Below are 13,458 nucleotides of genomic sequence, written 5' to 3' on the forward strand. Positions count from 1 at the left end.
AGTTAACATAATTATCAAAACATGTAGGTAATTTTTTAGACCCCAGAGCACTAACAGACAAAATACGTTTTCATTAGCCAAGTAACGTGACAAGCCGTCTTGACATAACCGATATTTCAGCAATTCAAGAAAAATCCTTTTCTTTCAAGGAAAGCTCTGATCACTTTTCCAACACCAACACAGACAGTAATCATGCTGTCATTTAACGTAGGGTTTTGGAGCAAATAGCACTAACCACTGCACCACTTTGTACCATTGAAAGGTCCAATGTTAATTCAGTTAAGTACTTTTTTTTTTTTTTCTTCAGTTTTGGTGTTATTTCACTTTTAACGTAACTTGGAAAGCAAAAGTTATTGTGAATTGTCAATCTCATTTCTTTGAGAATTAAGGTTGCTATGAATTGTAGGTATGGCGTAGTGTAAATGCTCATTCCTTAAATGGCATTTTCTGTTATGTATAAAACAAAAAGGAAGATATGAACAGATCCTTAAAATTAAGAAGCGTACATTTATTTATTGTGTTGGCACAGTATTTACTTCTTTTGTTTATGTATAGATTAAGCCATCACACTATTACTTTTAGGCAACCCTGAAAAATTACTCCACTCTTACAAGTAATATGCCTTTTAATTAAAAAAAACTTGTTTGTTTTTTATTTTGTTCTTTGTTTTTGACAGATCTCAGGTTCCAAGGATTGTTTTTCAGTAGAACCAGAGTACCTCTCCCTCCTTCCTGGGGATGAAAAAAAAGCTGTCATTTCGTTTTTCTGCAACTGCAGTGACGGTATCAAAGAAAGGTAGGACAGTGTGTGACTTTTTAAAATTGTGTTTGCTTTAATAGGGTTGTAGTGCTACATAGTTATGTCTTGGTTTATGCCCACCTTATTTTCCAGAAGCTTGTACTGTACCCCCTCAAAAAAAACAAAAATGGGGAATTATTGCAAAGAATTACTTTTGCAACCTTTGGCACAAAGTAGGCATGTTGAATGTACCTGGAAATAGCATTAAGGAGTAGGTCTTTGAGGTGTCACTAAATCTGGTTGATATGCTCTTCTTATTGGAAGTATTATTGGAAATGCTAGTGAAGATTGTGTCCATTCCTTTGATAGATAGATAGATACTTTATTAAACCCAAGGGGAAATTCACATAATCCAGCAACAGTATACTGATACAAAGAAACAAAATTAAATTAAATAGTAATAAAAATGAAAAAATTTACAATTTTTGTGGGAATGTTGTCAGTAATGTTGGTTAGGATAGTTTCCACTCCTTTGTCATTCGATCATTTCAATAACTGAAAGCTGCATTGCAGCAAGTGGAACAGGGGCATATCTGGCCAGACACGGTGAAAACGTTTGAACCTGCGGGGCTGTCTTCATGAGAGAAATGTTTGTGTGTTGGCTGGATCAAAGGCAGGGATTTTACCTTAACACTAGCAAATTGAGCGATTTGTGTAATTTCAAGGAGAAAGTCAAAATTGTGTTTCAGTCACAGAGTGATTTGCTCTACTCAGTCTACCAGAGAAGCCCTGTGTTGAAGATAAAAAAAAATCAGAGATTTTATTGTCCCATTCTGAAGAAATAATGCAGACCTGTCAATGGTCCAGCACTCCAACTCTTTTTCCTTCCATGAGTCTTAAAGGATGTTTTCAAACCCTACCCATGTGTACTTTGTAAGTTTTGAAAAGACTTTTTTTTGAAGTTTTGAAATGTAACCACTGACCAGGTACCATGTGGCATGTTGTGAGAAAGCAGTTGAAGAACTCTGATCTAAATCCATTAAGTAGTTCTTTTGTTCACTAACTTAGCGGATGTAAGGTACACTCCCCAAGGCTGGCGTGTGAGTGAGGAGGGCCCCGCCCCTCTGCCCACTGCGTGTCTCTTGGATTCATGCAAATCGGTACCACAAGCAAACTATGATACATAGCGCAATGGGAGAAGTCGCAAAATCAACCGGAATGTTCAAGCAAATTATAGAAAAAAACCCAATCTAAATCCATCAAATAGTTCTCTCGTGAAAAGTAGATAGACATAGGATTTTTTTTTTTTATATAGTCATATGAAAATGTTTGGGAACCCCTCTCAGCCTGCATAATATACTCTCCTTTCAACAAAAAAGATAACAGTGGTATGTCTTTCATTTCCTAGGAGTACTGCGGTGTTTTCCGAACAAAGATTTTTAGTGACGCAGTATTTAGTTGTATGAAATTAAATCAAATGTGAAAAACTGGCTGTGCACAAATGTGGGTCCCCTTGTCATTGTGCTGATTTGAATGCCTGTCACCCCTCAGTGCTGATTACTTGGTTGGATGAGCTCATTAAGCTTTGAACTTCATAGGCAAGTGTGTCCAATCATGAGTGGTAAAAGCTATTTAAGGTAGTCAATTACAAGTTTTGCTTCCTTCCCTTTGACTCTCCTCTGAAGAGTGACAGACAGCATGGGATCCTCAAAGCAACTCTCAAAAGATCTGAAAACAAAGATTGTTCAGTCTTAATGGGGTTTAGGGGAAGGCTACAAAAAGCCATCTCAGAGGTTTAAACGGTCAGTTTCAACTGTAAGGAATGGAACCAGGAAATGGAAGGCCACAGGCACAGTTACTGTTAAGCCTCAGGTCTGGCATGCCAATAAAAATACAGGAGCAGCATTGTGAGAATGGTTACAGACAACACACAGATCACCTCCAAAGACCTGCGAGAACATCTCGCTGCAGATGGTGTATCTGTACATCGTTCTACAATTCAGTGCAATTTGCACAAAGAACATCTGTATGGCAGGGTGATGAGAAAGAAGCCCTTTCTGCACTCACGCCACAAACAGCTTGTTGTACGCCAATGCTCATTTAGACAAGTCGGATTCATTTTGGAACAAAGTGCTTTGGACTGATGAGACAAAAATGGAGTTATTTGGTCAGAACAAAAAGCTCTTTGCATGGCAGAAGAAGAACACCACATTCCAAGAAAAACACCTGCTACCTTCTGTCAAATTTGGTGGAGGGTCCATCATGCTGTGGGGCTGTGTGGCTAGTTCAGGGACTGGGGCCCTTAAAGTCGAGGGTCGGATGAATTCAACCCAGTATCAACAAATTCTTCAGGCTAATGTTCAAGCATCAGTCACAAAGTTGAAGTTATGCAGGGGTTGGATATTCCAGCAAGACAATGAGCCAAAACACAGTTCAAAATCTACAAAGGCATTCATGCAGAGGGAGAGGTACAATATTCTGTAATGGCCGTCATAGTCCCTTGACTTGAATATCATCAAAAATCTATGGGGTGATTTGAAGCAGACTGTCCATCAAATTGAACTGAACTGGAGAGATTTTGTATGAAGAATGGTCACCAGTACCTCCATCCAGAATCCAGACACTCATCAAAGGCTATATATAGGAGGACAGCGTCGAGAGGCTCAAAGGAGCAAAAAGAGGCTCAACTAAGTATTTAAGTGATATCTCTGTTGGGGTGCCCAAATTTAGGCACCTGTCTAATTTTGTTGTGATGCATATTGAATATTTCTGTTAATCCAATAAACTTAATGTCACTGCTGAAATCCTACTGTGTCCATAAGGCATGTAGTATATTAAAGGGAAGTTGCTACTTTGAAAGCTCAGCCAATGATGAACAAAAATCCAAAGAATTAAGAGGGGTTCCCAAACTTTTTCATATGACTATGTATGAGAGAGAGAGATGTTAAGCAGAATTTAAAGAACATTCCTTTAAGCATACCAATAGTTTAGTGCTTTGCATTACATAAATATGGAATTAATTCTCTCTGTGTTAATATTTGTCTTTCAGTATTGTGACAATTTTAGTTCTTCCTAATGGCCCGCAGTATGAAGTGTTTGCCAAAGGAGAAATGTCCAACAGCGTTAAAAATCCTCTTCCTGGTATGCCACCAGATGAGCAGGGTAATGTAGAAGTGCCACGTATTCTTTCCAACAAAATGTTTGTGGCATGGGAAGGAGTAGCTCTTGGAGAAGCCTTGTAAGTACTCTTTGATACTCTGATTTAAATTTTTAACGTTTCTGAATGTGTTTTTCATGATTATTTAAATTCAGTGTTTTTTGATTTGATATACTTGATTTTTGTAGAATCTTTTATTCTACTATGGTTTGTTTTTTCTATTCGATTATAAAAGTAATTGTTACTGTCTTTAAATGTACCAGTTTATTGGTCACTAAAATTTCAGAGTCCTATTTGATAATATGGTAATTAAATACCTGTTTCTTAGCTGCCTCTTCTAGAATCTTACCCAAAGTAATTCCTACAATAGCATTGTTATGAGGTTGTATAGCATACACTTTTATTATTCATTTTTCTTTTTCCCAAAAAATTAATTCCCATCACTTTTTATACATGACTGTGTATTACTGATCCTCCAGTAAATAAAGTACTCCTGTTTTAAATGCTCTCCTGTATGATGCATACCATTACTGGCCACTTTATTAGGTACATCTTGCTAGTACCGGGTTTTACCCCCTTTTGCCTTTCTTTCTGCTTGAATCAGTCTGGCCATTCTCCTCTGATCACTGGCATCAACAAGGCATTTTTACCCAGTGAACTACTGCTCATTGGATATGTTCCTCTTTTCAGACTGTTCTCTGTAAACTCTAGAGATTGCTGTGTGTGAAAATCTCAGTAGATCAGCAGTTTGTTAAATAGTCAGAGCAGCCCCTCTGGCACAAATGACCTTGCCACACTCAAAGGCACTCCAGGCACCTTTCTTCCCCATTCTGATGCTCAGTTTGATTGTCAGCAGGTCACCTTGACAAGATCTACAGGCCTAAATGCATTGAGTTGCTACCATGTGATTTTTCTGATTAGACATTTGTGTTAACAAGCAGTTGAACTGTTGTATCTAATAGCGTGGCCGTTGAGTGTATGTTTAGTAGTAAAAGAAATGTGTGGGGTAATCCCTTTTTCTAATTAATATTTATGTTAACAAATTTTCTTCAGATTTTGTAACCGTTACCGTTCCTTTTCAGGCAAAAGAAACTTGTCTTGAGAAATAATTGTGACAGTGGTGTTCAGCAGCTTCGCCTTCTTATAAGGGGTCAAGATCGGGATTGTTTTAAGGTAAAAGCCATGTTCAGTTCATACTTATCTATATAATAAAAGCCCAGTGCGGTGTCCAGGTCCGCGTTCCTTTTGGCTGTATAGCCGCCCCGTCCGTCCTCTTTCAGAATTCCTGCTTACCCCCCTCCGTTCTTTCCCCCTTGCTTTTATTCTTCCTGTTCCCGAAAATCTTTTAAAAAGAAAAGTAAAGAAATAGACAGAGCGTCACATTAACGTCTTTTCCCCTCGGCCTATTAAATAATAAATGAAATGAAATTAAAAAATTGCAAAAGAAACAGAAACCATAACCTACCCTTACAGCGTCCACCGCGCTTCTGCCGTTACAGCCAAACACGTGGTGTATGCAGGTTATGAGGTGTGACGCTAATTAATGCCCGTACTACAACAGATTATATTGTTGATATACTATTAACTATTTACACGGATCAACTCTTTTGGGGAAATTCAAAACAAAAAAAAAAAATTATAAATAACGTGTGCACTTGAGTATTTCGAGCCCCACGTCTGAGTCGGATCGGTCCCTGGTCACCAATTTGTGTGTTTCACTATGCCCACTATGCCTTTCCGTCTTCAGCTACCCATGTGCACTTGTACAGAGGAGACTTTGCGGAACAATGCCGAAACGAAACGCAACTAAACCTGCTGCTGCGAGACAGGACACATTACAGCGTGATCACAAAGCAAAGAGGCAAAGGCGTGACAGTCGCTCACAAGAAATGGACACTCAGCATTCACACAGATTAGCTCAATGACGCGTCTCTGTCGCACAACGAAAGGCAACTCAAACCCCTACAGACAGAGAAGACAGATTATGCCATGATCGCGAAAGAAAGAGGCAAAAGCGTGCCAACGAGACACCCGACGGGAGGTCCTTACGATTGCAAAACAGCCGTAATAGGCAAAAAAATCAAATGTGGTGCAATGAAGGACCCAGTTCACGACTGGCAGCCGCGTTTAAACAGGGAGTCCTTCAACTGTGGTCATCCAACGCGCAGCGTAGCGCGCGCCAAGTTGCTAGTTATAGTAATAAACCTTGCACTTAGCACTTTAGATGGTTAGACATGTGTTTGCTTTATGTTGTGATTTGCTTATTTGCTTTGCATGTTTTACTGATGGTGTTAATCCTAACTGTCCTCCTGCTCATATACTCTATACAGTGGATTCAGGGAGTTTCCAGACCCCTTAAATTTTTGCTCACTTTACTGTGTTGTAGTTTATTTTTAAACTAATAAACCTGTCATTTTTGGCCATCAATCTACACTTAATATCCCATGATGACAAAGTGAAAACGTGTTTTCAGAAAGGATTGCAAATGTATTAAAAATCTAACCCTGAAATCTCTACATTTAGTATTCAGACTCTTAATTTTGTATTTTAGTACATGCACCATGAGCATGGGAAGGTGCAGTAAAATTTATCATCATCATCATTACTACTACTACTACTGCTTTGTAGAAGCCCCTTTGGCACCAATTTCAGTTTCAAGTCGTCTTAGGCAGTTCCTTACAAGCTTTGCATACCTGGATTTGGGCCAATTGAGTGCAAATTGGTAGCCAAGAATGGCAAATTTATCCATTTAAAATTAAAAGTAGGCAGAAAGTGAGCTCTGAATACTTTGATTCCACTTCCACTGTACATTCCTTTAGTTTTCTCCCATAAAGACATTTGCCAGTATTTCTGAATTGCTTTGTAATATAACTTGTTTGCTTTAAAATCTAGTGGTGATTGTGGCCTAATTAAATACTCAATACCTTTCCAGGACCATAAGTAGTTTATGGAAATAGCAGTGTTTTGTGTGTGTATGTGGGCATCTTTTAAAAAAGAGACCTTATCCGTGTTCCTGTTGCGGATATACTGAAAGGAAATCTTCGCCCCCTGTCAAAAGATGATCAGAAATGCTGCCAAGCCAAACAAAAGCACCTGAGTTAAGCTGGTCAGGCTGATATAGACATTATTGTAACTGCATTTATGTCATTTTGTGTCTTCAGATCCAGAGTACAGTTGGAGAAGAGAAAATGTTATCCAGTATTCAAGACCTTACCATCGGGCCTAAAGAAGATGCACCTATTTACCTTCTCTTAACCCCAACCCGTGTAGCCTGTATGCATGCCATACTTGACATCAAACACTCCAAAATGCGTGTTTCTCAACCAGGAATTAAATTTACGGTGGGTACTGCATCTTTACTGTAATTGCAATAGAAACAAGAAATTAACCGTTTAGTATTTTAACTCCACAGAAACCTTTTTGTTTTTTTTTTTTTTTGTAGATTCCACTGTCTGGCTATGGTGGAAGAAGCCATATTATTCTGGAAGGAGTCCAGAAGTTATACGATTCATATGCAATTACAGTGAATGACGATACTTCTAAAGACATGATGAAAGTTGACTTTCGTATTCGAAATGTAGGATCACGTGCTGCTTATGTGAAAGCTATTCCATTTGTTGATGTTCAGAGAAAAGCATTAATGGATCACAAGGTCATGCATGTAATTCCAAAAGAGTTTGTTTTAAAGGAAAATGCACATGAGGTAATCCTGTTTCTTTCTAACCCTTGTTTAGTATTTAATTGAGTTCTTAATGTCAGACCTAGACTGTGCCAGGAGAGTGGTCAAATATGGGACCAGAATTCTGCCAGAAGATCGTTGGTGTCTACTAGAAGCATTTGAGTAATGGGAAACGTGTTAAGGAACGTTTTTAACCAAATATTTAGTGTTGTATGGATACTTTTTCAGAAAACCCACAATACATTAAAACTTGTGTGCTATATTTCTGATTTTATTTTTTGGGTAAAAAAGATGTGTGCTGTACAATCTTTCTGCCACAGGAAAAGAGCAGGTGTAGAAAACGCCGAAAACCCAATACTGCACTGTCATACATGTCTGTTATACGAGTGGATGGAAGTCTTTCACCACAGCTGTATTTAACAGTGATATTGTTCAGTTCTGAAAACTGTGGGTGGTGCTGGTTTAATTGGCGAATTAATGTTAACGTATTATAGACCTAAACGTTTGGCATTACTATTGCTTTGATTCAAATCAATGTCTAAAGCATGATTTTTGTGGGTGTTCTTTGCAGATCTCACATTTTTACAGTTCATTTCTTTTAGAAAGGGCAAGATTATTTAAACGAATTGATATCCCTTAGTTTTAAGTAAATATTCAACCTCATATTATAAAAAAAATGAACTGTGTATTTTTTGTGAAGTTCTGCTCAAATTAGAAGTGGTAATTGAATCTATTTTATATTTGAAGACAGTTGTTGTTTTTCTCGATTCCAAAGTACTGCCAAACAGATTGGATAAAGTTAGTGTTAAGAATTTTTTTGTATAAAATTTTACTTTATATCAGTACTCAAACACATTCCCTTCAAGGAAAATGGTTTTTACTGTTAACTATTGTACGCATTTTGTTATTGAATCATCTGACAGCAATAATACTGACTAGTTAAAACTGTGTACAGGCTTTCATTTTTTTAAACTCAAAAATTTCAACCTGTTTTAGAAATGTATGAATCCAAATTGGACAGATTCACCAAGTCGTGTGCTGATTTCTATCCATTTTCAATATTTAGTTCTTTCCATTTGTGTTTTTTGCTGAAAGAAAATATCTGTTACATAATACACATTCTACACTACTTAAAGCATATCATTAGATTTTTTTTTCTGTTGTATTTAACACTGCTGTCTTTTTTTTTTTTCACTTTTTAGGTGGTTTCATTGGTGTTCAATAAAAAGAGAGGCAAACTGTTATGTGAAACCAAAAGATCTGTTTTGTGTACAGTCTGTTTCTTCTCTGGCGACGAGATTTCAAGACAGCACTATAGAAGGTTAGCTATGTGCTTCAGAAAGAAGCCTTAACAAATTCTCAATTTCTGTTTCAAAAACCATTGACTGTGTCAAGACAGGCATTCTAATCAAATTAACGAATATGAAGTCCGTTTTTCCATAAATACTCACCTGCAGGACCTGCATTTAAAAACATGTTTGGTTATCCTGTTTAGCAACAGCAATATTACTGAACTTCATGAATGATTTGTAATCAAATTCGGGGTTGAGGGGGACGTTGCTTATCCCGACAGCATTCAGGGCAAAATGGGAAACGTTATTAAACAGTCTAACATAGGTGTCACACATGAACAAAACCACACTCGTACATGGACAGTTTGAAATTTCTAATCTAATGAACACACATTCAATGATGTGGGAGGAAAGGATTAGATAAAATCAAAATTGATCTTCAAATTATTTATTTTGCATCTAGTATATTCTGTGGACAGTGTAGCTGTTTAGGCCAACATTTTAAAGAAAAGTAAGATTCTTTATTGACACAGTTCCTGCACTCTCCGCATCAAGAGGGAGGCGGAAATAAAATACAAAGAGTAGAAGACAAAGTATAATGTCGTAAAGAGGTTCAAAAACATTGGTGCAATAGACATTCAGAGCAGGTTAGAGATTAGTACTAAAATTCGAAAGTCTCACAAAACTGATGGTAAAGATTAATAATAATACGTTTTATTTATATAGCGCCTTTCCCATGCTCAAGGCGCTTTTTTGCATTAGCACTACAAAATGGAAATTATTACTCGGTGAAATGATAGAACAGCAAAAAGAGATGGAATATATGGACATAGATGATACGACAGAAGTATGTTGGTATTGTTTGGCTTTAAACTTTAAGTCGGAGACTTGTACATAGTCTAATTCATGTTTTAATCAGGGAAAAGTAGTGTTGCTTCCCAATGAAGAGGCCTATCCACGAGAATTAGAAAGATTTTTTGTTTGGTGAAAGTGAAATTCCACATTCGCAAGCAGCAGAGACGCAAAGTGGCGGACACTATGGCGAGTGAAGCAAGTATGATAGATAGATATAGATATATATATAGATAGATAGATATAATAGAGATAGATAGATATAATAGAGAGAGAGATAATATATGTATAATATATATATATACAATATATGTATGTATGTATATGTGTGTGTAATACTGTATATATACTTTTTTTTGCGTTAGCAGTATTTTAAAAGTTAAATGTCAATATAGATCAAAACATAAGTTAATTTACAGCAACTCAAAAAAGTGTTATAGTGGAATTTATTTAAAATGTGTTTCTGTTCAGTAACTCACTAGTTATGCAAAATACCACATTGGATTATTTTCTATACTTCGTCCTCAAGGTCTTTCACTAAATACCTCGGGATGGCAATGCCCCAGGTGGACAAAAGCATTACTTCACATTTTTAGAGCTAGCATTGCATTAATATGAATATCTTTTGACTCAAGAAATACAGCATTCAATTTAATGAAGTGGCTTAACATACTTTGAGTCGTTTAGTTTGCTGTTGCATCATTTTAACAGCAATTGTCTCTCTAAGCAGTTTTTTTTTTTGCCTGATAATAATACCATGCAAACAGCTATCTAGAATGGGTGTCACTTGAGCAGCTTTTATTAGAGCTTTTGTTGAACTGATAATGACAGTGCCTTATGCAAATGTGCACATGCTTAAATTTCAAAGTTCGACCACCTGTTCATCCTGTCAATTAGTGACTCAGAGCTGCTGTCAAATTCTTCACAGTATATGCATTCTTATACATAGTCATTATTTATCTCTAAAACAACCATATGTGTCTTCTGATTTGAACTAAATGTACTTAAAACCATTACACAAGTAACTTTTTATTCTTATTGATTCGTTAATGCTACTAATGGCATACAAACTTCTTACTCTGTCTCCTGAAGCATTCAATAAGTGTTCATGGTTGGATAAAACAAGCTGAAATTCATTCCACCTGAGGAGAAAAAGATCTCTATGTTAGCCAAGCTTGTGTGTGTTTTTTGTTTTACATGTCAATGTATTTATAGTAATATTAACTACAACAAATTAAATTGTATCGCTTTAATCTAATATTTCATTTATATAATGAACTACGTTGGTAAGATGCATTTTGGTCAGCACATGAAACAGACGTTTGATGTTACAAATTTTTATACGTTTATTTCTAGTGTACATTTTCATACACAGAATGAAGCTCAAGTGTTTTATTTCATGTCAAAGAAATAGTAACAAGAAGAGAAATCAAATTAGGTAAGAATAATAATGAATAAGTAATAAAAAATCTATACAAGCTTACATAACATAGATACTTTATTACTCCCAAGGAGAAATTCACCTATCCCTCTATCTCTTTATCTCTATCTATCTGAGTCATCATAGATGGGGTGGACAAAAGTAGGTTTTCAGTTGTTGGTATGGAAAAGGACAGGCAGGTTATGATTACTACAATAGCTTTATTAACTCAAAGGGATGTCACAACAGCACAGTGCACTAAGGTACAATCTCATATGTGCTCAGTCTCCAGCCTTCATAATTTACACATTCTTGTATGTCTACTTGCTAAATATGAATCTGAAATAGTAACAATAAAAAGAAAACAAATTATACAATAATAAATAGTAATAAAAGAATAAACTCTTGTATGGGGTACTCACATCTGTAAACCTGCTTTTGCTAATCCCTGTGTAATTTCATATTTTAAGTCTTTCAAAATTTTTCCAATGCTAAAATCAGATGGCTGGCATGTCAAGGAAATAGTTACAAGAAAAGAAACAAATTAGGTAGAATAATAGTGGAAAAAATTAATTCAATTGTGAGCTTACATAACAAAATGATTTTATATAATATAAATGACTCTACTTTTATACTAATATATCTTAGTCTCTAACGATAAGATTAATAAGGTCAGGATGTCAAGGAAATAGTTACAAGAAATGAAAAACAAGTTAGGTACGAATAATAAAGATAGAGTTAAAAAAATTAATATAAGCTTTCATAACATATATAGTTAGAAGAAAAATACAGTCCTTGTATAATTTCATATTTTAAGTCCCTAAAGCAGTGTCCAGTGATAAGGTCGGATGTCTGGAATGTAAAAAAAAATAGTTACAAGAAAATTAAACCAAAATTATGTAAGAACAGTAATGAATGAGTAATATAAAGATAAATGATTATAGCTTTCATAGCATAGTATATGACATTGTGTACAAGGACTCTACTTTTCTGCTAATTCTATATCTAAGTCTCTAAATAGGAGTCCAGTGATAAGGTCAGATGTTAAGTTAAGCTGGAGGACCAAAAGCAAAATTTGCTGGGGTTCCAAGGTCAAAAGACCACCAAGCCCCTCTTGGGCATTCTACTACTCAAACATTCTTAAGTCATTCCTCTTTGTTTCTAGACTTTGTACCAGAGGATTTAATGCAGTGTATCGCTGGGGCAGGTGCCGTTCATTTGAACATCACAGGTGGCTGCACTTTGCCATCATCGGCTGAAACCAGAGAAGAAAGAGAAACGCAGAGATTAGTACAGATTGTAAATTCCAATAGAATATGATAATTTTTTGTATGTGTAATCTTTTAATGGAATAAATAAAATGTAAGTATGAAGAATCAAAATATAAAAAGTGGGTTTTTAGGAGTTTTTAAAAAATGTTCAAAAATATTAGTCTGGTGTGTCTCTATTACTAATCTATTCCAGATGTTTGGTGGAAAAGGCCGCCTTTCCACTTTTATGCTTAACCCTTGGAATAATACGCAGATTGCTATTGGAAGATTAAAGGTTACGATTTAGGATGACAGGTACTCCAAAATGAAGGTTGGAACAAGATCATTTGAAGCTTTACATATACCGTTAGTATTTTTAAAATCATTTCTAAAAGACACAGGTAACCAGTGTAACAACACTAGAAACTGGTGAGATGTACTCCGAATTTCTTTTGTTGGTTGAGATTCTTGCTGCTGCGTTCTGAACTAAGTACAACCGATTAATGTCTTCCCTAGGCAGTCCTTTTAGGAGTTCATTACAGTAATTGACTAAAAACAAAAGTGGGAAATAATTTCTCATCAATTTGCATTGTTACAAGTGGTCTAACTCTTACAGTGCTTCTTAAGTGAAAAAATGCAGCCATGGTTAATGTGTGATTTTAAAGTTTAGGTCAGAGTGCATGATTACACCTAAATTCTTTACTTCTGCCTTCACTTTTAATTCTATTTGGTCAAGTTTATTTCTAGCACCCTCACTAAAATAAAGTAAAATTCCAGTGTCTCTTTTGGAAACTGCATTAAAAAAATTTTGTGCAAAAACGTTTTGTCCGGAACATTCAGAATGATGAGTGTCCATCTTAGTGTAGCAGTTAATGCCGTACAGCTCCGGGAGAACAACTTTGCATCCCAGCGTAATTTATAGGTTTAGTTTTATAGGGTCATAATTGTCACATCTGCAGAATAAAGTGAAATTCTTCCTTGTCTGTGCATATCAACATGTAGCATGTTGCTACTCTCCAGTGCTATGATTAGTAAGTAGAACTATTTCTGTCTTCCTTACCTAAGAAAAA

The 13,458-nt window shown here is 36.0% G+C and overlaps 1 protein-coding gene across 2 annotated transcripts in view; it reads left to right on the forward strand.

Moving 5' to 3' along the window:
* Positions 1–13,458, forward strand: part of cep192 (centrosomal protein 192) — an 85,972-nt gene that overhangs the window by 39,224 nt on the left and 33,290 nt on the right. For both annotated transcript variants that reach the window (XM_039738500.1, XM_039738501.1), the window contains exons 22-27: positions 677–795; positions 3,788–3,976; positions 4,978–5,068; positions 7,057–7,236; positions 7,338–7,598; positions 8,777–8,895. In XM_039738500.1, the coding sequence (XP_039594434.1) occupies positions 677–795; positions 3,788–3,976; positions 4,978–5,068; positions 7,057–7,236; positions 7,338–7,598; positions 8,777–8,895 (959 nt within the window). The remainder of the gene's footprint in view (positions 1–676; positions 796–3,787; positions 3,977–4,977; positions 5,069–7,056; positions 7,237–7,337; positions 7,599–8,776; positions 8,896–13,458) is intronic.

This window comes from Polypterus senegalus, chromosome 16 (genome assembly GCF_016835505.1).
Source record: "Polypterus senegalus isolate Bchr_013 chromosome 16, ASM1683550v1, whole genome shotgun sequence".
Taxonomy (NCBI): Eukaryota; Metazoa; Chordata; class Cladistia; order Polypteriformes; family Polypteridae; genus Polypterus; species Polypterus senegalus.